At 37.5% G+C, this 24,486-nt stretch overlaps 1 protein-coding gene across 1 annotated transcript; it reads left to right on the forward strand.

Moving 5' to 3' along the window:
- Positions 1 to 15,860: 15,860 nt before the first annotated feature.
- LOC111790323 (zinc finger CCCH domain-containing protein 48) lies at positions 15,861 to 21,648 on the forward strand. Its single transcript, XM_023671185.2, has 9 exons — positions 15,861 to 16,645; positions 16,776 to 16,871; positions 18,661 to 18,750; positions 18,924 to 19,025; positions 19,945 to 20,091; positions 20,177 to 20,296; positions 20,410 to 20,469; positions 20,956 to 21,053; positions 21,206 to 21,648. Exons 1-9 carry the CDS (start codon positions 16,208 to 16,210, stop codon positions 21,348 to 21,350), a joined length of 1,296 nt encoding a protein of 431 aa, XP_023526953.2. The 5' UTR covers positions 15,861 to 16,207; the 3' UTR covers positions 21,351 to 21,648.
- Positions 21,649 to 24,486: the final 2,838 nt, after the last annotated feature.

The following is a 24,486-nucleotide window of genomic DNA, read 5'->3' on the forward strand; positions in this document are numbered from 1 at the left end:
TTCTAGCTATTCACGCTCGCCTACTTCATCCTTGTATATCGAGGACTTGCATCGTTTTCCCTACAAGGCCTCAAATGATATCATATCAATGATTGCTTAAATATTATTGTTGTAGGTAAATTCTATGAGGTGCAACTGAGAATCTTAATTACCTCCAAACACAAACACACAAGCACCCAACATATCTTCCAAGGTTTGGTTTAAATGCTCAATTTATCTATCTATTTATGGGTGAAAATTAATACTGAAGTTGAGTTAAGTACCCAATGCTTTCTGTGGGCTGCGCCAAAAGGCCAATGTAAAATATAGGTCTCGATCTGACACAATTAACACAAGTATTCCTGTAGTCTCACGATCTCCCTCATACATCTGTTCCCAATTATCCACTGTATGTAGCCATCTTAGGTATGAAGTGAGCTGACTTCATAAATTTGTCGATGATTACCCATATGACCGTATATTCTTTTAAAATCCTAGGTAGGCTGTAACGCCCCTAATTTTCTAAACCTAATTAGTGACGTCACCCATGCATGCATAATTCTTTATGCGGAAGCTTATCATAAATAACCTTGGAAAAAACACTAACAAAGTCTTTGATAAAAATTCATAAATCCAAAACAACCCTATCTCCTAAAATAAACCTTCAATAACTGAATTCAAAATAAATCTAAATAAAACAATACTCAATACTATAACTTAAAACAGTCCAATAAATGTAAACTCCTAAAAATATCCGTCTCCAACTTCCATGGTGTTCTCAGCTCCGCCGTCAACCGTACATTGGCGCCTTGCCTTTACCTGAAAAATGTAGGTAGCATGTGGCTTGAGTATTTTATGAAATACTTAGTAAGTCACCCCACTGTTGGGGTTAGGAATGCAAACACATGCAACATATGAGCGGGACCTAACTTTTCGTAAACTTTACATAGCCTTGGGCGCTTTTCTATTCCGGGTAGGGTTGGGTGTGTGGTACTCCTTCACACACAGCCCATGTACGCGTACATAGACCCACCAGGCGGGCTCGTATACATACCCCCTGGGCCTGACTTGGTCGGGCACAACGTGTTACACGTCGTCGGATACCACATAACAGAAAAGAACCTGCATGATATCATGGCGAACATAAATATCGTAATTCATTCTTTCGTATCATAAAGGGGAAGAATCCCGATGCATGTGACATACATATATGCATGAGGTCCCTTAACATATCTAACATGACATTACATAAGCAGTGCTAACATCACATTTACGTTTCTTACATCACATGATCTCACATGATTTACATTACATGGCATATTACATAACATGAAAGTACATTCCAGTTGCATAAACATCTCATGACATGACTCGATAATACTACGTGTATCCATGACATCGATCAACATTTTCATGACATATATTACTAGCATATCATTCATAACTTCACATAACATAAACAGTCAACGGCCAGCATGACCCATTATGTTTCATAGCACAAACAGTCACATAATTCATACATCATATAGTCATATCACATAATAAAACATGGTGCATGCAGGGGCCACAGGGCACGCACCATCATACAACACGTAGTAAACTAACTCCAACAGTAAGGTCACTTACATCGATGGCCTTGGTTGAAGTCACTCCCAACGAGCTAATCCCAGCGGTTAAATACGTCCTATGATAACCACATAAAAACTTAGGAACCTTTCATAACATACCCTAGCTAAACCTCATGCTATTTATCAAAATAAACCCCCAACACAATCTGTCTTTGATGGTTAGGAACCATACTGACCTCGGATGGTAAAACTTAGGGCAGAAACGGCTTCGGAAGGGCCAAAAACCTAGGAATCAATATCTTATAGTGATACCGAGCCGCCAAGCCGAGCTGCTGAGCCGACCAATTAAGTCGCCAAGCCAAGTCGTAGGATTTGACGGAGTCGAGCTGCGGGGTTTGACGGAGCCGAGCTGCCGTACACGTCAAACCGAGCCAAGAGCACGTGTGCGGAGCCGAGACCAAGGCTGTAGCGCGCGTCCGTGTTGGGCCGAAACGCACAGGGCCCGCGTTCGTTTCGTGGGTTGGTTCAGAGACCGAAAGTGAAACCCGACCCGTTTCCTTTGTCTTCCTTACCCAAAATCTCGCGAAAACCCTAATCCTTGCTGCGCCGCCGCCGACGACGTCACAACCCCGATCCCGATGGTGCGGCGACACCCCTCACCTATCCCGATAGACACGCAACGATATTCAACACTGATAGCTTCAGTCGACTCTCCCTCCGGCCACTCATCGAAGAAAACCCAGCGAACCACCCTACACGTTTTTCCGGCTAACACACTCGATTTTTCCCATACTCTCAGACACCCTCGAAAACCCAAACAAGTTTGGAGAGCAAAAGTCATTTCCAAGCAAGGAAGAGAGTTGAATATAGAAATATCAAAGGTGTTTATGACTGTTCCATTAAGGTAGTAACTTCCTTGTCATAAATCGCACCGGACAATAAATGCATAGTATAATATCTTTTCATTTTGGCAGCAAAAATAAAATCTCAGCATAAAATCTAAAATAAATAAAAATCCGAATCCTTACATAGACCTACAATAAAATCCATTGTTATATCCTCCCGTTTTCATTCTAGTATACTTAAAGGTTATAATAATCATGCTAGATTACCACACTCAAAGTAAGACTTAATCGTGTCTATGGTCTGTGTTAGATTACCACACTCTTTCTTGTCATGTTCTTGTTATTAACGTGAGAACTTACGACCTTAAATTTTGTTTTTGAGTTGATCTTTGGTTCGATGTGTTGTTCTTGGACTTGGTTATTATTCTTGTTTCTTATTAGGTTCTCCATAACACTTCCTTTAGGATTTACGGTACAGGACATGAACCTAAAGACCTAAGTTTAAGGTTTAAGCAATATAATCTAAACTTGTATTCAGAGCTTCATGTGTTCCTTGTGATACAACTTGAAACCTAACTCAAAGCTTCTTATGTTCTAAGCGGTGTAGTGTAAAAACCTACATCTAAGGCTTTTTACGTTCCAAGCGATGTACTCTGAGTCATGAACATTTTGTACCATGGGAGGTTTAAGGGGTTCTTGGTTCATGGCTAAGGTAATCTACTCTTTTATGTTAACCAGGGGACTTGATTTGGTTTCTTCTATCATGAGCCATGACATCTAGTCAACCTGATAGTTATCTCTAACGTTGCCCTATATTACTTTCTATGAAAGATCGAGAAGGTCACATGGTTGGTGCAAAGCATGACTTGACATCCTGCAAGAAACACTACTAGGGTGTCCCCCAACATAGTGTAGGGCGTCTCATCTTGGTAAGGAAAAATATGAGATCTGAACATGACATCCTGCTAAGAAAAGCATAATGCAGGGTGTCACAATCGCACTCTTATGGTAACAGGACAGTGATTGTGCGATACTTGTTTTAACCTAGTAAACATGTCAACCGTATGGAAATCGTAACTGATAAATAATTCTGACGTATGATCAAGCCTCAACCATGTTTGAGAGAAAGTGTTTTAGAAAATGTAAGCGAGAAAATGCATCGTAAAATAATTTGTAAGAAAGTAATGTTATACGATAAAAGCAAATAAGCAATAACCACAACCTTGATAGTATATAACCTGAGTAGAAAGAATTACAACTAGTTCATCCTCCTATAGTATATTTTGGGGCATTTTAGTTCTTGTTGATGTAGACATGATTTTGGTGAACATTCATCTACCCCGTATTGACACGACAGGAATGGTACAGACCTAACTATACATGAAAGCAAGTAAAAGGGGCTTGGAATGGGCATGTGGTCATGAATAACATGTCTTAGAAAAATATGACCGGGACATCCAACATGTGGCCACAGGAAACACGTCTTGGACAAGCATGATTGTGATATCCTCCCCATTCAATTGGTTGGCATCACTGTCAACTGACTCTTCACAAAGTCAATGCATTTCCATCTGATCTCTGCCTCAAAGAGTCTCTTCTAATCTATAATGAATTGTTGAAAACCACTTCTTGGTTCGTTCTTTGTAAGATTTTTTTTTTTTTTTTGGCAGTGGAACTCTTTTATGTGGCATAAGGTCATACCACCTCCTTGTGCCTTGTGTCTTCGTGGTTGGGATAGTAATGCTAAGTTATTGATGTGAACAATAAGGTTAGTCCACGTCCATTGGAACAATTAGATCTTACATGATGCCTTCCCAACCTTCTGAATGACTTTGTTTGGTCCATAGTATTTTAGCACAGTCGTTGGTTCTTGTTGTCTTGAAATCGAGTTGATCTGACCTCAACTTGGTTAAAACTTTGTGTCCATTTTGGAATTCTCGTGGTCGACACTTCCGACGGATTCTTTTCTTCATCTATCTAGATGGTCATGTTGATTAAACATAAGTTTCTTTAAAGGTTTGTTTATGCCAACCCCCCTTTAGTGGAGGAATTTGCTTGTTTTCTCTTCCCAGCTGGTGATCACTAACAAAAAAAAATTTTGCGGGTCTAATGGACCCTACACTCAACAAGTCATTTAGCTACTTGGAAAACTCAACTAGCTTAGGTTGAGCCATATGATACATTTGTGATTGACGATCTTGCCCCTGATATAAAATCAATTTCGTGATCTATCTGTTCAAGTGGAGATAAATATTTTATCTGACTTTCTAGTCTTACGTTGCAGTGTTCTATAGCAACTGCAATGTTTCTGTTGGAGTTAGCTCACTCGAGCTTCCATCTTCCACTACAGTAATGGCACTGAGTGTAGGTTCATCATGGCTAAGATTTCTTGTCAATTATAGTGTTGACTCCATCTTCACCCCTTTTGGTTGATGGGTGTTTTTTCTGAATAATTGTCTCGTTCGACCTTATTACTACTAAGCATTTGACTAGGGGCATGTGAATGACTTTGTGTTCTAGTAGGAAGTCTATCCCTAACACGATGTTGAAGTCATCCATCTTGACTATCACAAAGTTAGTTTGTCCCGTTCAAGTCTCTAGCTTGATCGAAGTTCTCTTTGCAATTACTAAGACAAGTAAAGATGTTAAATTGACGGCTTTCATCTTACCTATATCTTAATGCCAAAGGATGTTCAAGCATTTTGCTTCAGGCTCCGCATGAAGTTGTGGGTGGCTCAAGAGTTGAGAATGGTCGCTCTGTGATTAATCCAGACCTTGACATTCATAAGATTGCTTTCTATTGGCTCTTCTGTCTCCTCCACTCTCTTCTAAAGAGTGGACAACTACTTTAGTGTTCGTATGCGGGGGTGTTCAACGTTTGCAACTAATGGTTTTTCAGTTCTACTATCTCCTACGCAAATTTTGAATTCACTCCAAGTTTTGCTTGAAAGGCATATAATGCTGCTTTATGTGGGCCTTTAGATCCTCGATGGACCCCTTGCATCTAAAGCAAGACAAAGAGCCTTGATTGTGACTATTTTAGCTATGAGGTATCTACCATTGAGTTCTACCGGTAAGTACAAAGACTCAATAAGTAGTCTACTTATAGACTCTTATGTTGAACACAACTCTTTGTGGGAAACACTCACACACTTCATTAAGACCAATCGAGAAGAGATTTACAAAACATTTTGTAGAAACTACTACCTTGTATTTCTTGGGATGGATAATGAACTAAGTAGGATGAAGGGGTATTTATACTAGATGATGGATAATCTATTCCTAAAATTTATCAACGTGTTTCCTAAAGTATCTAAATCATTTTCCTAAATTTATTTCTAAAATTCCTAAATCATTTTCCTAAATTTCCTATCATTTTTCTAAATTTATTTCTAAATTTCCTAAATCATTTTCCTAACATACAATGTAGTTACTCATACAATGGTTGAGTTTAACCCTATTGGGCTAGTGATGATATTTTAACACTCCCCCTCAGCACTAGTCCTCATTCGTTGCACCATGTTGAGCTGACAGCGAAAACTCTCATGTTTGCCAGTATTCAGCCTTTTTGTAAACAAGTTCGCCACTTGATCATCTGTCTTGATCTGCTGCATCTCGATTTCTTCCTTCAAGACTTTCTCTCTAAGGAAATGGTAGTGTACCTCCACATGCTTTGTTCTAGCATGAAACACTGGATTTTCTGCTAGATGAATCGCTGATTGGTTGTCGCACTGAAGTGATATTGGATAGTCAATGCTCTGGTGCAAATCGTCCATCAAGAGTTTTAGCCACGTACTTTCCTGAGCTGCTTTATACTCTACTTCTGTAGTTGACAACGATACTATTGGTTGTCTTTTGCTACACCAAGAAATTGTTCTCAAACCCAACTTGAACACATACCTAGTGGTTGATCTTCGAGTATCAGTCTCCTGCATAATCAGCATCACAGTATCTAACTAGCTTGCAGTCTTTGCTTCATTTGTACATAAGACCATAGTTGATTGTACCTTTAACATATCTCAAGATCTGTCGAGCCGCATCTAGATGAGGCTTCTTTGAATTTTGCATGTACCGACTCATAACTCCAACTGCATAAGAAATATCAGACCGAGTTAAAGTTAGGTAGAAAAGACTACCTACTAGTTGTCAGTATGTCATTTCATCGTTCAACTTTTTGCCTTCATGTGCACAAATCTTGGCATTTGTCTCTATCAGTGTTGAAGCTTGTTTTGCATTCTAACATGCTGAACTTAAGCATATCTCTTGTATACTTTTGTTGGCAGAGAAACAATCCTTCATTTGTGTGATCAACTTCTAGGCCCAAAAAGTGTCTAAGCTCTCCTAGTTCTTTCATTTGAAAACGTACTGATAAATTTTCTCTTGTTTGATGAATTTCTCTTTCTTCATCTCCAGTGATAATTAAATCGTCCACATAGACCAACACAAATGTCAATTTTCCTTCTCTTTCTTTGATAAACAAGCTTAAGTCTACATGTGCAACTGAATAACCACTTTGGGTAAGAAATTCAGCAATCTTACCATACCAAGCTCTTGGTGCTTGCTTCAACCCATAAAGAGCTTTTCTAAGCTTGCATACGTGATTAGGATTAGCTGCACTCTCAAATCCCTTTGGTTAGTTCATGTAAATCTCCCTGTCTAACTCTCCGTGCAAGAAAGCATTCTTTAAGTCCAATTGCCATAGTTTCCAATCTTTACTTGCTGGGAGTGTTAGCAGAACTCGTATGGTAGTGATCTTTGCCACTGGACTGAATGTTTCATCATAGTCTAGTCCATATTGTTGAGAAAACCCTCAAGCTACGAGTCAAGCCTTGTACCTCTCGATTGATCCATTCAGTCGATGCTTTATTTTGTAGATCACCCACTTACAAGAGATGAGTTTGACATCTCCTAGTCTTGGCACTAGTTCTCAAGTTTGATTATGTTCCAGGGCTATAATTTCTTCCTCCATTGCTTTCTGCCAAGCTGAGTTTTGTGATGCTTTTTCATATGTCTCCGGCTCATAAACTCCATCTTCTACAATAGCTGCATTGACATACTTAAGATTTGGCTTTTGGATTCTTTTTTATCGCCTAAGTTGTTGATGTGACGTTTCCTTTTCAACAGATTCGCTTGATTGAGTATTTCTTCCTCATCAACATCAATGTCACTGGAGTCTTGAGGTACATCAACATTTGGCTAAGTGTGTGTAATTTGCTCCCCCATCTTCTGTTGTAGAATTTCTTCGATGTTATTTGGATCTGGTAGAACTTTCTTCTCGGGGACTACCATGTAGATACTTCATCGAAAACTACATCTCTTGATGTATAGCGTTTTCCACTTGTTGGATCACAACACTTACACCCTTTCCTTTGATTGTCATATCCGACAAATATGCACTTGACTGCTTTCTTGTCAAACTTGCTACGTAGATGGTTAGGCACAAATACATAGCAAACACAACCAAATACAATGAAGTAGCTAACTGTAGGTTTCATGTCCCATAGTATCTCAAATGGTGAGACAAACCCTAGCCTTGGTTGGGGAAGCTTGTTGATCACATGGGCAACCGTTCGTATAGCTTCAACCCAAAAGTCTTCCTAGAACATTCTTTGCATGTAACATTCTTCGACAGATATCTGCAAGATGTCGATTCTTTATTTCTGCTACACCATTTTGTTGTGGCGTGTTGGCACATGTAAACTGATGTCGTATCCCACATTCATGTAAATATTGATCGAAATCATTTGACGTGTATTCTCCACTATTGTCTGAACGTAGACAACAGATCTTCACTCCTATTTCTCCTTTGATCATCATCTTGAATTCTTGAAATTTCGAAAACGTGTAAGACCTTTCTTTCATAAAGAAAATCCATATATATCTTGAGTAATCGTCAATGAAAGTCACCATATACCGCATTCCGCTCATCGATGCTTGTTTGACTGGACCAAACAAATCAGAGTGAATTAACTCTAATGGTTTCTTTGCTTTGAAACTTGACTCTTTGTATGGTAATTGATGAGCTTTACCATATTGACATCCAGCACACACAACGTCTGTTTTGACTTCAAGTTGAGGTAGACCTTTGAGCATGGATTTTTCCATAATCAGCTTCAACTTATGGTAGCCAACATATCCCAATCTTGCATGCCAGAGATCTGTTGTCTCATTCTCCCGTGCCTTGTCAACATAGGCAGATTCTACAGATAGAACGTAAACGGAATCCACTATTCGTCCTTTTATTGTCGGCTTTCCTGTTATCTTAATATCTTCATAGACTTTCACATCTTCTGGCCCAAACAAGACATAGTTTCCTGATGTTGTTAGTTGTGATACTGACAACAAATTCTTCTTTATTCCTGGTACATGATAGACATTACGTAGTGACACTACATCAGATTCATTTTCAGGCATGATTGTCGTATTGCCGATCTGAGCAATTGACAACTGTGTGTTATTTGTTGTGCGTACCATACGACTTCCTTTGTACGCTTTCTTGTCTTGCAATTTTCTCTGATCGTCAGTCATGTGGTTTGAGCATTCTGAATCAACGATCCAATCATTCTCATAATCGGTATGGTCTCCCATCATTGCCATGAGTGCTTGCTCATCTTCTTGTATGGCATATAGTACCTCTGCATCCCATTCCTTCTCCATCTCCATGTTGGAGGATGCCACATTGCTTTCGACAGATTTTTTTTCTTAGACCAACAATCCCTAGACATGTGGCCCTTTTTCCTGAATTGTAGCAGATGCCTTCAAATCTATTCCCTTGAGAGTTATTGTTATCGTTCTTCTGAGATCTCCCTGATTGTACAGTTCCTTGGTGACTTCTTCTTTTGTCACCATTGTATCCACATTTGGTAGACGACCTATTATTGCTCCGGCTTTCACTTGTGTAGAGTGTTTTTTCTTCACCCTTTAATGTGATGCCTCCTATTTGTTAGCCATGGCTTCTTGGCTGGCTAACAAAATTTTGAACTCTATAAGTGATGGTTGAGTGGGTCATCCTTGTACAACAATAATAAAGCTTCTATATTCTGGTCGCAATCTGTGGATTATAATCCTCTTCATTCGAGATTCTACAATGCGGACCTCCAGTCTAGTTCAATAATCTCCCGACAGATCGACTTGACCTTGTGGAAGTACCGAGCAATCGTCATGTCACGTTGTGAAATTGGCAACTACTCATTCTCCAGAAGTTGTAGCCTCATATCATTCTTCCTTGAGAACAATATCATGAACGTGTCCTATGCTTCTTTCGGTGTCTTGTCATCCTAAATATGCTCTAACATCTCTTCTCCGATTGTGGTCTTCAAGGCAAACATTGCTTTGCCTGCTTTGATTCTCCATTTGCGCAAGGCGCCGTTAGAATCATCCTTTGGCGGCTTAGTTTCGCACCCGCCAACAATCTCCCAAAGATCATGTCCTTGTAAATAGGACATCATGCATGTTGTCCACGTGTTGTAGTTGTTGTTGTTGAGTTTGTTGATTCCTCCAACGATTTGGAAAGCACCCATCGTGTTGGCTATACCTCTGTAATACCAAACAAGCTCTTTTGACACAAGCCTTGCAGAGTCACAAACTACTCACAACACAAAAGAAACTCACTCACTACTAATTTCAAGAAATCATTTCTGCTGTGGAAGATCAGACAGAGCTGCAACCACAGAGCATACTAAGAATTCCAAGAGATTAGATAACCTACACTAACCTTGCTCTGATACCAAATTGTTAAACACAACTCTTTGTAGGAAACACTCACACACTTTATTAAGACCAATCAAGAAGAGATTTACAAAACACTCGGTAGAAACTATTACTTTGTATTTCTTGAAATTTCCTGGGATGATGAACTAAGTAGGGTGGAGGGGTATTTATACTAGATGATGGGTAATCTATTCCTAAAATTTCTCAACTTGTTTCCTAAAGTATGTATATCATTTTCCTAAATTTATTCCTAAAATTCCTAACCATTTTCCTAAATTTATTTCTAAAATTTCTAAATCATTTTCGTAACATACAATGTAATTACTCATACAACGGTTGGACTTAACCCTATTGGGCTAGTGATAATATTTTAACATCTTATCGTCTCCATGACATGAGCTAAGGTACTGTACTTTCTTGAATAACTAGGGACCTAACATATAACTTTACTTGGGTTCATGATACTTAGTCGACTTGGTTGTTACCCCTAACGTGACCCTAGATTACTCTCTATGAAAGATTGAGAGGGTGATGATCGATGCTAAACATGAACATGAGATCCTGCTAATAAGACATGGTGTAGAACATCTCATTTAGGTGAGGGAAACACGAGGTCCAAACATGATGATATGAACTAACTTATCAATAATGCAAGGTAAACTTCAAGGAGGATGTGAAGAAAATTTTGTTCAAATTATTCCAAGATGTTGCAACTCATGACACATTAAAGAAGAATCAAATTTCCTTTCTTCTTTTGATGGTTAAAATTTTTGAGTGGATGATAATCTAGCATTATGATGTTTTTTTTATATATATTTTAAGGTTTTTATTTACTTTAAGATTAAATTTAAAAATTAGCAAACTATGGTCATAAATCATTAAGGTTACAACTCTTGGAGTTTTCATTTTGAGGCTATATAAAACCATGTATGTTATATTTGTAACGAGACTTGGAAAATGTAGTAAAAAGACATTTTTGCTTTTCTTTAGTCAAGGACTAAGTTTCTTTGCAATCCTATATAGTTTAGGTTAGAATCATTCAAGCTAGACATGATCGATCTTTCTTGTGGAGTGATTCGAATCTCAAACAAATGTTATTGCCTTGAGATATTCTATCAGCAACATAATCCAAATCTTACTTCCCTTATAGTGGTTCCTTATCATTAGGTATCAAAGCTTCTGGCTTAAAATTGGATATATGTTTCTTTTGTGTTCTTTTTAATTTGATTTTTATTTATTTATTTTCTAGTTTTTAATCGACCTAGAGTTTAAAATCCAATCTTTTCTCTATTGATAATTTTTAGAGACGAGAATGAAAGCTTCATTTGTGTAAATGAGTGCAGAAACAGTGACCTAAAATTCCTCGAGTGTATACATGTGAGAGAGTTTTGCAAGGTCCTTTGTATTTTCTTAACATATTTTTGGAGCAAAGGTTCACAAAGAGATTCAAAGAAAGTGACAATGATCAGAACAAAGGATGATAGATGAATTGGGATCACCTTCCGCAAGATATATCATCCTCTTAATTAAGTCTGCGTCTCAAAAGATTTAATTTCTAGTATCTATAGCGATTGTCCTTGATTGAGCGCCACAAATCATCAATATTTTTCCTCTCAATATGGTTTTCTTGGTTCATGCATAAATGATTTACTCTAGGATTGATAATTTATCCCATTTAATTTGATTGAAACCAGTTAATATACGGGCGGACCACTCCTTGGTTCATGCATAAATGATTAACTCTAGGATCGGTAACTTGTGCTTGATTGGAACAAGTAAATATCCTAGCTGATCAGAATGGTGAATGTAATAAGTATGTGTTAAATCAACATTCGAAATTTTGAAGCTGGATTTGGTTGATTCCACCAAAAAGGAAATTTTGATATTTAAATACACCAAGATCAATCTTCCCCTTGAATCACTTGAGAGGTTTATGCGCATGAGCTACTCTAAGCATCAAGTTCTTGATTCCTTTAAAGAAGTTTCGGAGAATAACCCGAACAAGGATATCTCATCACTTTGGCCAGCAGTCTTATGTCGACTTCGTGAAGATCTTGTTTACGGTCAAGTAGAAGTAGTTGGAAAGGAAAAATATTGATGATTTGCAGTGCTCAATCAGGGACAATCACTATAGAGACCAGAAATTAAAACTTTTGAGATGTTGACTTAAAATGATGATATATCTTGTGGAAGGTGATCTCAATTCATCCGCCTCCTTCTTCCTAAAAAAACCTAACTGATAACAGCTGATATCTTAAATCAAATTTTATAATACTCTCCCTCAAGTTGGAGAGTGTATATCAAATACATCCAACTTGTCTTTTAGAAAATCAGAATGCTGTCTTCCCAAAATTTTAGTGAAAATATTTGTCAATTACATTTTAGTAAAAACATAACATGGTTGGATGATTCTAGTTTGTAACTTTATATCTTAAATCAAATTTTATAATACCCCTCAAGTTGGAGAGTGTACATTCATCTTGATAATGAATATGTTAACATGGTATCAGAGCACGAAAAGAGAAAGAACAGAGAAAAGTGACAGAGATCAAAATAGAGGACGACGAATTAATTGAGATCACCTTCCACGAGATATATCATCCTTTTAAGCCCACATCTCAAAAGTTTTAATTTCTGGTCTCTGTAGTGATTGTTCCTGATTGATAACCACAAATCATTGATAATTTTCCTCACACCAATAAAATCAAGAACATATTCATTATCAAGATGTTTGTGGCGAGCTATCCACATTCTGTCACCAACAGGTAGTCTCCTAATCTCAATCTGGATCTTGAATTGGCTACAAATATTCTCAATCATTCTCCTAGACCGAGAACTGTGGTTGGCAAACTATTCTCGATTGTCCGATATCAAGACTAAGTCATAAGCATCTTCAAATTTCTCATGAAAGCTTAAAGGTGGCATGCTCAAGATGTTCATATTTTCTTTCACTTCTTTACGAGACTCAGTGATGGAATGATTATATGATGAACAAGCTATGATACCATGTTATGAATGAAAAACAGAAGTGGGATTATTCAATCCCACTTCTTTTCTTATTCTTAACAGATTGGAGGACGAATCCTCTTGCAATTCGTGACACATAAGGAAGAATCAAACTTCTTTTATTCTTAGATGATTACAAATTTTGGGTGGATAATAATATAGAGTTATGTGTTTCTTTGATGTATTTTAAGGCTTCTATGTACTTTAAGATTGAATTTACAAAGTTATACTTATATTCTTAAAGTATACATAGTGGCTAATTATGGTCATAAAATATGAACGTTACAACTCTTGTAATGTCTCACGAATGTTAAGGTTTTCACTTTGAGGCCCATGTATGTTGTATTTGTAGGAAGACTTGGAAAATATATTAAAAGAAGCCTTTGTTCTTTCCTTTAGCCAATTGCTAAGATTTTTTTCAATTCTATGTAGTTTAGATTGCCTTTTTATAATCATTAAAGCTTGACACGATCAATCTTGCTTGCGGAGCTTTCGAATCTCAAACAAGCGTTATTGCCTTAAGATATTTGATCAACAAGGTAAGCTGAATTTTACTTTCCCTTGGAGTGATTCTTTATCATTAGGGCTAAGTGTTCTTTCCTTTTCCTTTACCAATGTCTAAGTTTCTTTGCAATTCTATGTAGCTTAGATTGCATATTTTGAATCATTCGACCAGACATGATCGATCTTGCATGTGGAGTGATTCGAACCTCAAACAAACGTTCTTTTCTTAAGATATTCAATCAACAATGTAATCTGAATTTTACTTCCCTAGAGTGATTTCTTATCATTTGGTATCAGAGTTTTCTCTTGAGTTGATTCCTTATCACATGATATCCTACTAATAAACATCCGGCATGACATTCCACCTGAAAGAGGAAAACATTGGCCTCATAATGCACCGCATGATGGGAGGTCATGAGTCACTTAGGTTATAGTAGAGTATTATTACCTAGAAATTTTAAGGGCCATGGCTTTAGGGCATGGAGCATATACGCTGTAAACTTAACTTGGTACATGATCCTCGGGTATGTCTTAATCATGGTAACATTAATATCCCTAGGTATATGTGAAACTTGTAGCACTATTTATGATACATGTATGGCCTAAATAAAACCTAAGCACAATCATGTCATAAATACCCATAATTTCACACAAGGGAATCATAAGGATAGCATGGCCAAAGGAATTACTTAAATTCTCAAAATCCCTAGTCTTAGTCATTAGGGGCAATATGGTAATTTTTCACATAAATCATGGTTTGACCGCCAAACATAGTCCGATGGCCATGAAATTATAATAGTCCCTTAAAATTCATAATTTTGGAGGATGTATGAAGTTTCACATCGATGGGAAGTCATAAGGGTTGTGGACGATAGTTAAGTTATCTTAGGGGCATTATGGTCATTTTATACCTTACTTGGTTTAACTATTTATCCAACACTACCCAATTTCATATATAACCTTAACCTATCATAATAGCTAAATCCATTTAGTGAGTTATTTTAAGATTACTTCATTTTTTTTTGACTCAATTCTTTCCCTATCCTTTGTAATGATTTCTAGAAGTATTTGCTAATAATAGACTAGGTTGGCTACTTATCTCTTAATCCATGTTTAGGTCTCGATTCTTGAACTTTCAGTTCCCAAACTACCATCACTTAGAGTGTATAGTTTCTAGAACCATGAAGAATTTTATGAGATTCGGTATGGAAGAAGGTTAATTTTAAGAAAAATTGATAGGGGTTAAGTTTTAGTTTGAAGTTCACTAGTCCCATCATTGTCTTCTTCCTCAAAAAGGGAAGAAGACGAGCACAACCTTCATTGCCATTGTATGACATCCAACTCTTCTAGCCTAAGAGTGTTCCCCCTCTATTTCTTCATAATACTTAAGATGGTATTGCAAAGAAGGGTTAGAGACTTCTGATTTCATACCTTTAGGAGAATCACAGCTTGAGTTATGATCCTTCAAAACTCGTCCAAAATTGCTTGCTTCATCCACATAAACCTATAGGAATTTTTTATTAATTAGAGTAATTAAGACATTTTATTCTCAAAACCTTTTAGAAATAAGAGTTAAACTACAAATTTAGTTTCTAAACTTTTAATGTTGTGCCAAATAAGTCTGAACTTTATTGGTTAAATTAGTAAAAATACTATAAATTTGTTTTTACTCTAAAAATACATTTAAACAATTAAGTTACCATTTGTTTTTTTTGGATAAAAATTGTTAGTAATTTTTTCAAAAATATCGTTGAATATTCTTAAATATATTTTTTTTAAATTTAAAAAATATTCTTAAACTTTGTTCAAAAGTTCAAAAATATCCATATCTGTTCATCGTAAGTACCACCTTTCAACAATACCGATGAAATTTCAACCGTAGAATTAATATCTACTTTTAGAAAAAAATTTAAAAATATTCTAATAAGTCCCAAAATTTTTTATTTCATATTAATTAAATTCTTAAATGTTTTGAAAGCTTAATAATTTATTTTGTACCATAAACTCGTAATTTTTTTTTTTTTTTTTTAAAAAAAGATTGAATATGCTAAAGATCTAAATACAAAATAAAAAATTTGCGTAATAGAGAAAAAAAAAATTAAATAATGAAAATTGTAGTTTAATTATAATTAGTATAATTATAAAAAAATATGTATGGATAACAATTTTGGGGGTGTGAAATGACAGATATAACCTTCTCGTACATCTCACGCTTTCTTATTATACACCGCGTCATCTCTGGTTCTATGTTCATCTCCATCTGTACTAAACCACCACTGTACTTCCCAATTTTAATCTCTGCTCCAATTCCTTTCTAGGGTTTCTCTGACACTTCCAAATTTATCCTTACCCCTCCTTCCATCTCAATCTCCCAATTCCTTTCTCGATTTTCCCCGAATCCCTACCTTCATGATCCTGCTCAACATTCTCCTTCCCCTGTGCTGCCCGCGCTTGCGACGTCCTTGAGCTTGAAGAATCCTCTTCTTTGGCCCCTCACTGCTCCAGATTTTTTTTTTTACGTCCTATTGCTACTTCGAACATTTGGAGATACCGATTTTTGTGATCTGGGCTGACTAGGGTTTTCAATTTTAAGGTATGGATGTCGATGGAGGCGGTAAGCGCGTTTTTCAGAGGCTGGGCGCACCTTCCGGGGATGGTAGGAATCAGAAGGTCTGTTACCATTGGAGAGCGGGTAAATGTAATCGCTATCCATGTCCTTTTCTTCACCGAGAGTTAAATGCCCCTCCTCACGCGACTTCGAATGGAGCTACGAACGCTGCTCCCAAGAGGGGTAATGGGTTCTCTTCTGATGATTCGAGTGTGTCTGTTCCCCGACGGAGTCCCAATTTTAGCGGCGGCTCGACGTGGGGACGAGTTCATGGTGGTGGTAATAGAGTAGTTAAAAAGACAGAGAAGCTTTGTAATTTTTGGGTTCAGGGGAAGTGTGGTTATGGCGATAAGTGTAGATTCTTGCATACTTGGAGTTTGGGGGAAAGTTTCTCGCATTTAACGCAGCTCGATGGGCATCAGAAGGCAAGTGATATGTGTCTTAAACGTACCTGAACTCCCATTTGTGCAGAGAATTGTGATTTTCTTATCCTATATTGCTTCTATTGACTGCAAATGTGGGACTTAATGTTTCCTTCACTTGTGATTTTTATAGGTTGTAACTGGGATTGCTTTTCCATCTGGTTCTGATAAGCTATATACGGGTAGCAAGGATGAGACCGTCAGGGTATGGGACTGCCAGTCCGGACAGGTTAGTTACTGACCTCCTTTACTGTGAAAAATGGTGTAGGCTAGTTCTGTTTTGAACTTTTTCAGATTTGAGAGCAATTTCTTGCTGATAGATTACATGAACATAAACGGAATAATTCTATTTTTGGATGCTAAATCGCAGTAAGCTTCATAGGAACTTCTGGAGACTTAAGTTCTTGATATTTCTTAATTGGATGCTGAGGGGTAAGCCGTAATCTAAGAGTGACTAGATAGCTCATGTAAAGTGATCCTTTCTTTCCATGTATTTTAATCACCGATGCTTTTAGAATTTCTTGGTTGGGGGGAAGACAAGTATCTTGGTGGAAGGGTACGGAGTGGGGAGGATAAATATTCACATATACGTACCACTATCTTTTGCTAGTAAAGAGGCGTTTTTCATTAATACTTATAGAACTCTTTCCAATTTTTAGGGTTTTTTTTTTTTGGGTTTAGGCTGCTGTTTTGCTCTGTTACCATATTTCCACGACTTGGCTTCATCTTCAACAAAAATTTTAGGCATTTGTTTTTCTAGACTTGGGCATAGGAAAGGTTAAGAAGTGGGTGTCCCATGAGAAAACAAAAAGCTTTCTCTATTCAACAATGGCAATGGCATACTTAACTTCTTAGTTTATCACGGCCCTTTGTTTTGTCCATGTTCAAAATGCTGGTTGTTTTCAAGAATACCACAAGGCTCATCAGAAGCTCTCTGTAACAAGGTTTCAAATGACATTCATTTCAGGACATGTTTATCATTTTCCAATGTCATCCAAAGTGATTTCCTAAAACCATCTTGGGTTTCATGTTGTCTTCAACTATTGTTGTAATTATTTCTTGGGGATTTCTGATAAAATTGAAACTGTTGTGTTGTTATCAGTCAGAGGAAATGGCTGAGTTATTGTTTTGTGAGGAAAGAAAGTAGTTTCTTAAAAATTGCACTCAGGTGCTAGGCACTGCAGATAGCTCAGTGGTTTTTCTTTTAAGAAATAAGAAAGTATGTTATAAAAGACCTCATTTCTTTAAATCACCTCTTACAAAATCTCTTATATTTTATAGCTTCCATTAACTCATTATTTATTATATTATATATTTTGGATTTCTATCAAAATAATGTTAATAATAATTTTGTTATCATTTTATCCCTTTTCATATATAGAAGATTTATATATATTGCGCCGCTAACTATGGATATGATGCCGGAAATAGACCGATTTTATATCACCCTTCAATTCGAATTAGCAAAAGCATGCCCAGTAACCCATGTGTGGTATTTGAAACGTCTTCCTAGTTATATCGCGAATCGTTTTTTTTTCATTTTGTGTATAAAAAAGTTCCTACTTCTCGTGCCTTGTACTTGAGCCTCAAAAAACTACTGCATTTCAGTGTATTTCGAGCTTTAAAAAATACTGAATGGGAGAATTCTTTGCCTAGGCGATAATAAGATGAATGTACCTAAAGGTTTTTTATTTTTATTTTTTTTTAATTTAATTGTATTTTTCTATATATTCTTTTTTATTTAAGGATAGTGGATTGCTTTATCGAGCACTCTGAAATTGGGGTTGGTACGTGTAAGACGTAACTCTGGGTCTCAGTTACTGTTGTCTTCTTCATGATTTGGAACAATTTTGGGCCTTATATTTAAAGGTTCCGTGTTGCTTTTTGGTCTTTCCTCTTCCATCCAAATTTGTGCCTTTTAAAATGTGGTCTAAGACATTAAATAAAAGGATTTGACATGTGGATTATTAGTTAGTATTTTACACAAGTTTTCTGAAATCTTTTGCATTTCTTTGCAGTGCCTGGCCGTTATTAATCTTTGCGGAGAAGTTGGTTCCATGATTACTGAAGGCCCTTGGGTATTTGTTGGCATACCTAATTGTGTTAAGGTGAGGTGGAAACGATCTGATATGACTTCTTATTAGCTGATGTACAGTTACTGTGTTATTTTGCATAACAGATGAATGGTATGTCTGTAACTGTGTTTTAGCCTATGGATATCCTTTAATGCCGATGTCTAGTGATGTGAACTAACTCAGAGAATTTGATATGTGGTCTGTAGGCATGGAACATTCAGACCTCAGCTGATCTGAGTCTTAGCGGACCCGTTGGCCTAGTTTATGCCCTTGTTGTGGGCAATGATTTGCTATTTGCTGGTACACAGGTATTCTCATTATTTCTGAATTATATCTATGAGAATTTTAGCGATAAGCTCTCTTGTTTATGAGCTCATCCCCAGACTATAACCATCACATTGCTGTCTTTTACCACTCTGACTAATGATTAATTGACAAATTTGTTGTGTTTTTTTTATCTGTGTTATTCCTGTTAAAGGAACACATTATATTCTGTGGTCTGATTCTAGTAAAAGCTCTTCTTCTGGATAGGAAATGTGGATGGAAAAAAATAGGACATTTTTCAGGATTCTTTTGTAGATCATAGTGCCCATTTGGGGGCAGGGTTAATGTTGTTTCAAAATGGAGCGTCTTAATATTTTTGTAATTTTCCCAATTTTCTAAATTGTGCTCCCACTAGAATAGTTCTATGCAAAGCTCCTTGGTTTCTTTGAGGATGTTTTAAAGTTGTTTCTGAAAAAACAAAGGGAGAAAATCTATGGTTGTATCAATTAAAACCTCAAACTAAAAGTTGTATTAATTTAAACTCTAAACTGTTCTCAATGAATCAATTTAGACTCTCAGAGAATAATGTAGAGGTCTTAATAATTGTATCAAGGAGTAACTGCTCAAGATTAATGATTCTCACTTTCTTTGTAATTTACATTAATCCTTGTGTTTAAAGATATTGTATACATGTGTGAAGGTTAGGCATTAATGAGTTGAAAACGTAATTCTTATGGAGGGTTTAAATGTATTCAGTTATGTAAGTTTGGGATCTAAATTGATATAATTATTGGTTTGAGGTTTTAATTAGTACAACCCTCAAATGTATTCACTTATTTGCTCTTGCTTCTCATATTTGGATGCATATGGTTCCTTCTAATTCTTGTATATCCATGGATTTTGCTCGAATACTTTTGAGGTACTATCCAAGTTTAATCTTAATTTTTGCCCTTCTGCACACAGGATGGGTCAATATTGGCCTGGAAATTTAATGTTGTAACGAACTGCTTTGAGCCAGCTGCATCACTCAACGGTCATACCCTCCCCGTTGTTTCTTTAGTTGTCGGAGCTAATAGGCTCTACTCTGGTTCCATGGACCACTCTATCAAAGTGAGTTGAACTTGAGTATTTGTCATCTTTTATCTGCTTATAATTTTTTCCCCTTTCATTTTAATTCTATTCTTTTTTCTTTTAGGTATGGAGTCTGGAATCTTTACAATGTTTACAGACTCTGACAGATCACACATCAGTTGTAATGTCTGTGCTTTGCTGGGAGCAATTCCTTTTGTCGTGTTCACTAGATAAGACAATAAAGGTTTATCTCATTTACATACTGAGTTTCTAATACGCAAAGGTGGCAGTTTGACACTGTTCATGTTCTTTTAACACGGGAAAATTATACAATGGTTTAACTTGTCTTGCCCGCAGGTATGGGCTGCTACAGAAAGTGGAAATTTGGAAGTAACTTACACGCACACAGAAGATCATGTATGTTTGTGGTTTTCTGTTTGCTTAGTTATTATCTTTTCGTTGGATAATACAAAATGTTCTTTACTAAGTTACGCTCATATGCTTTATTATTTCTGGCGTTGCATATTTATTTGAGACTCTAGAAAAGGTTGTCATTTATTAGTGTGTATGTTACTGCCAGGATTGGCCTCAAATTCAGATGTCTCTTGTAACTAGTTGGTGATCTAATTGTATTAGTGCTTTTCAGAATTAGTTTAGGCTTAGGATCAACTAATTCCAGTCTTGCCAGATCGATAGTGTCTCTCACTGAAACTGAGAAATGAATGAATCATTTATCCTCTTTGCTTCATTAAAGGGGAAATTCAGAAATTTGGGCTGTCTGTCTTAGATTATAGTTCCAACTGAATTTATTTTGGTATCTGGGGCCATTTTGGATACAGTGGAATGATACCCTCAATCAACATGTTCAATTCATTTATGTGACGTGATGATGATCGTTTTCAGGGCCTGCTTACCCTCTGTGGGATGCATGATTTAGATGGCAAGCCTATTTTGTTATGTTCGTGCAACGACAACTCAGTTCGCCTTTATGATTTGCCATCGTGAGTTATCTTACCCATGTTCAGTATATTTCTTGTTTTGATTCTCAGTTCTTGGTTTTCTTTCTCTCTGTTCTTTGTTCGTTTTCCTGAATGTATATTGGAAATAGTGTTTTGTTTCTCGAGACCGCTTAAAGCTGTGTTCTTGGTGATAGGTTCTCTGAGAGGGGTAAAATACATTCCAAGGGAGAAATTAGATCAATTCAGGCTGGTCCAGGCGGCGTGTTCTTTACCGGTGACGGGACGGGACAAGTGAAAGTATGGAAGTGGTCAGCCGAACATGCAGCGGCGGGCATGTAAAATGTTATGAACAAAACACAGTGTAACGTAATTTGGTCTATCAGCTTGTCTGGTTAGTTTATACGTATTTTTCGGGGAGGTGAGGGTCTAGTTTGTTCCTTTGTAATGCACAAGTTGCAGAGGGAGTTGAGGCTGAGAATGGTTTTTTTTTTTTTTTTTTAAATCTCTTTGTAGGGAGCAGACATTTAGATGGAATTGTTTACACGATGATGAAAGTCTGAATTTGCAGAGTGGTGAAAAGTTGTAGGAGCGCGGTTTAGAAGAAATATAGCGCTGAATAAGACCCACAGCTTGCTTGCTTGCCTTGCTAAAGAAAAAAAAAAAAAAAAAAAACCATCACTTGAATGCGGGAGCTTATAATCACGATGATTCAACCAAACTTTCTGGTTTATACGTGTATTGTTTTCTTGCGAATGCTGGGTTTTTTCAATGACTTTCCATTAAGCAGATTATAACAAAATAGTAATGAAGCTTCTTCAAAACAGATTCAATGGCGTAGTTTCATAAGATTATCTCTGATCCTCACTCAGTGTTCATCCATGGACGATTGATGAGTGAATTTAATCATTGGTCATAAATGTATACTTTACATGAAGAATCAGACACGGCCGTAAAGTTGGATATGAACATGAAAAATGAAATTTTATGGGAAATATTATTGATCCCTAGTTACCTGTCCAAATGGTTCATCTCAATGAGACTTTTAGAATTTGGAAAACTCTTAGAATGTTTTGATGTGGGTTGTCGACGTGACGTGTTTGCTTGACTAAGGTCTCTTCTACTTTTTTTACTGGTATACATGATTGGAGGTCGTGTCACTTTCTTGTGCCGATGGTCGTCATCGTCAGGGTGATATGATTTCAGACGGATCGTCTTGTCAGACGGATCGCATTGATGGCAAGATGGATCTTCATCCATGCCAATAGTTGAAGTCGGTATGAAGTCTTCCCTACCTTTTCGATGACTTTGATCGACCCTTCGTATTTTCGCACTAGTCTTTGGTCCCTATTGCCTCGAAATTGAAACTGTTCTGGTCTAATTTGGTCGCTGGCTTAAAATTATGGTGGTCTACACTTTAGGTCTGCCCACTTCATCCATTGTGAATCTTCTTCTAAGTAAGCACGTACTACTTCATAGGTTTGCCTCCACTCCTTGGTGAAATTGTAGGCTTGTGGACTTTTTCCGGCATAAGAGTGCTTAATGACATGTGGTATGAAGGGTTGTCTACCACATACTATCTCGAAGGGAGTTCTTCCTATCGATGAGTGTCACAACCCAAAAAAAAGTTTACCTCAAGTCGTGACTCACAATGACTATGATGTGTAGCGTGTACGCAAGAATTTCAAGGAAAACCTTATTTCTAAAGTATTTCATTTATTTTGTAAGGAAAACTTTTCATTACCAAAAGGACTTACGTGTCTAGATAAAAACAAGAAGAGAAACACGAAAGACAAAAGTGTACTAAACCATAAGACCAAACTGACACCCCGGGACACGCTCCCTCTATGACAATCCACATCGTTCAACGCGCTCTCTCTTGACCCATTGCCTCACGTACCTGAAAAAGAAAGTTATAACAAGAATGAGTATAAAATTATACTCAGTAAACCACCTACTTGTAGGCTCTTATCGCATCCCAATTACGATGAACTTCCACGGTCTTATTCTTTGGCTTTAGAACATCTAGTTCAGGTCTTAGCTTCTTGAGGTTTCTTTGGTACTTCGTCCTATCATTTATACCATAAGAGTTCCCTTACGCCATCCTGTGTTTGACTGGTACTCTGCGAGTAACTACCTTGGCATGGCTACTGGTGTCATATCTAGGAAGTGAGCTGCAACCCCCTAGTCCCATGATAATCCCCCATTATTCGGGGAGGGCTACCTCCCCCATTCCCATCCAGCTAAATGGTCCATTCAACGTGGGTCTCCCGTTTCCCATGCTAAAACGACTTTAGAGCAGATGAGTCCTGATCAGGAACCCCCAGGTCTCCCACAAAGCATTAACACCAATCGCACACAGTTAACCTAAGGGTTCCCTAGTGGCAGTTCCTTTACTGTGGTAGTTTCTTATGCTCCTAGGGGAAAGGTCAGGTCTATACTTAGTGTCATGTTACTCTAACCACGAATCCCTAGACTTGATCATAAATGTGGGTCATCATACAATTTTCATGCAAAGTAAACATACAAGCTCAACGGGGCGATAACATCCATCAACTCCCAGAGCGCAGAGTTCACAATTTCCCATCCTCCTTTCAGCATGAAATATACATATACATAATAAGCGGAAACTTGAAGCATAACAACAATACTAAGGTAATTCTCATAATAATTCACACAATACATCTTACTTTTAATAATCAATTACCTACATACTATCACAGAAAGCTACGACCTAAAATAATTAAACTGGCATGCATGCATTCCAAGCGACTCCTACAAGTATTTCTTCCTAAAATCCTATGGGGTGACTTACCTGGATTATGCGTGCCCTTACGCAGCGTTTCCACACAATTGGCGTATCGAAAGGTAGTGATTTTTCCTCAATTAAGTCCTATTTCATATAAAAATGGAGTTAGGATTGGTATCGGGAGGAAAATAGAGAAAACAGAAGTCGAACGGGTTGAAAACGGGCTTACACGTGCTTCCACGCGCCAGCTACGCACCGGGGTGCAATCACTTGCAGGTTCCACACGCGAGTGTCACGCCCAGAATTTTCTACAGTCGCGGGTCGTCAGTTTGGTTCGGAAATAGTGGTTCGGGTGGACCGCTGGTCGTCGGTTCGGTTCATTTCGCCGCACGAGTACCGGGTCAGCCGAGGGAGGCGGGTCGGGTTGCGTTGTCGGGTGTCACAATCGCACTTTTAATGGCAGTGGACTTGCGATTGTGCGGCACTCACTTTCCAACAACAAGTGAGCTAAGCCAATTTGTTCTTGCGTCGCCTACGGCCAAGTGACATATGCTCGAGCCTCTGGCCTCGGTTTTAAGAGAAGGTTTTAGAAAACGAGGGCAGAGAGAGATTTTCGAAAGAGAGATTTTTGAAAGAGTCGTTATATAAGCAAGCAAGAGAGAAATAACAACGGCTTACAGTATATAACCTTGGGTAGGGAGAAGTTGACAACTAGTCGTATCCCCCTAT

This window comes from Cucurbita pepo, chromosome 3 (assembly GCF_057944985.1).
Source record: "Cucurbita pepo subsp. pepo isolate OVF chromosome 3, ASM5794498v1, whole genome shotgun sequence".
Classification (NCBI taxonomy): Eukaryota; Viridiplantae; Streptophyta; class Magnoliopsida; order Cucurbitales; family Cucurbitaceae; genus Cucurbita; species Cucurbita pepo.

Excerpts from the sequence above, each read along its gene's own strand:
- LOC111790323 (XM_023671185.2), top strand. The coding sequence starts at position 16,208 with ATGGATGTCGATGGAGGCGGTAAGCGCGTTTTTCAGAGGCTGGGCGCA. Across the intron at positions 18,751-18,923 it reads GCATACCTAATTGTGTTAAG|GCATGGAACATTCAGACCTC; the intron begins GTGAGGTGGAAA and ends TGTGGTCTGTAG. Across the intron at positions 20,297-20,409 it reads CACTAGATAAGACAATAAAG|GTATGGGCTGCTACAGAAAG; the intron begins GTTTATCTCATT and ends TCTTGCCCGCAG.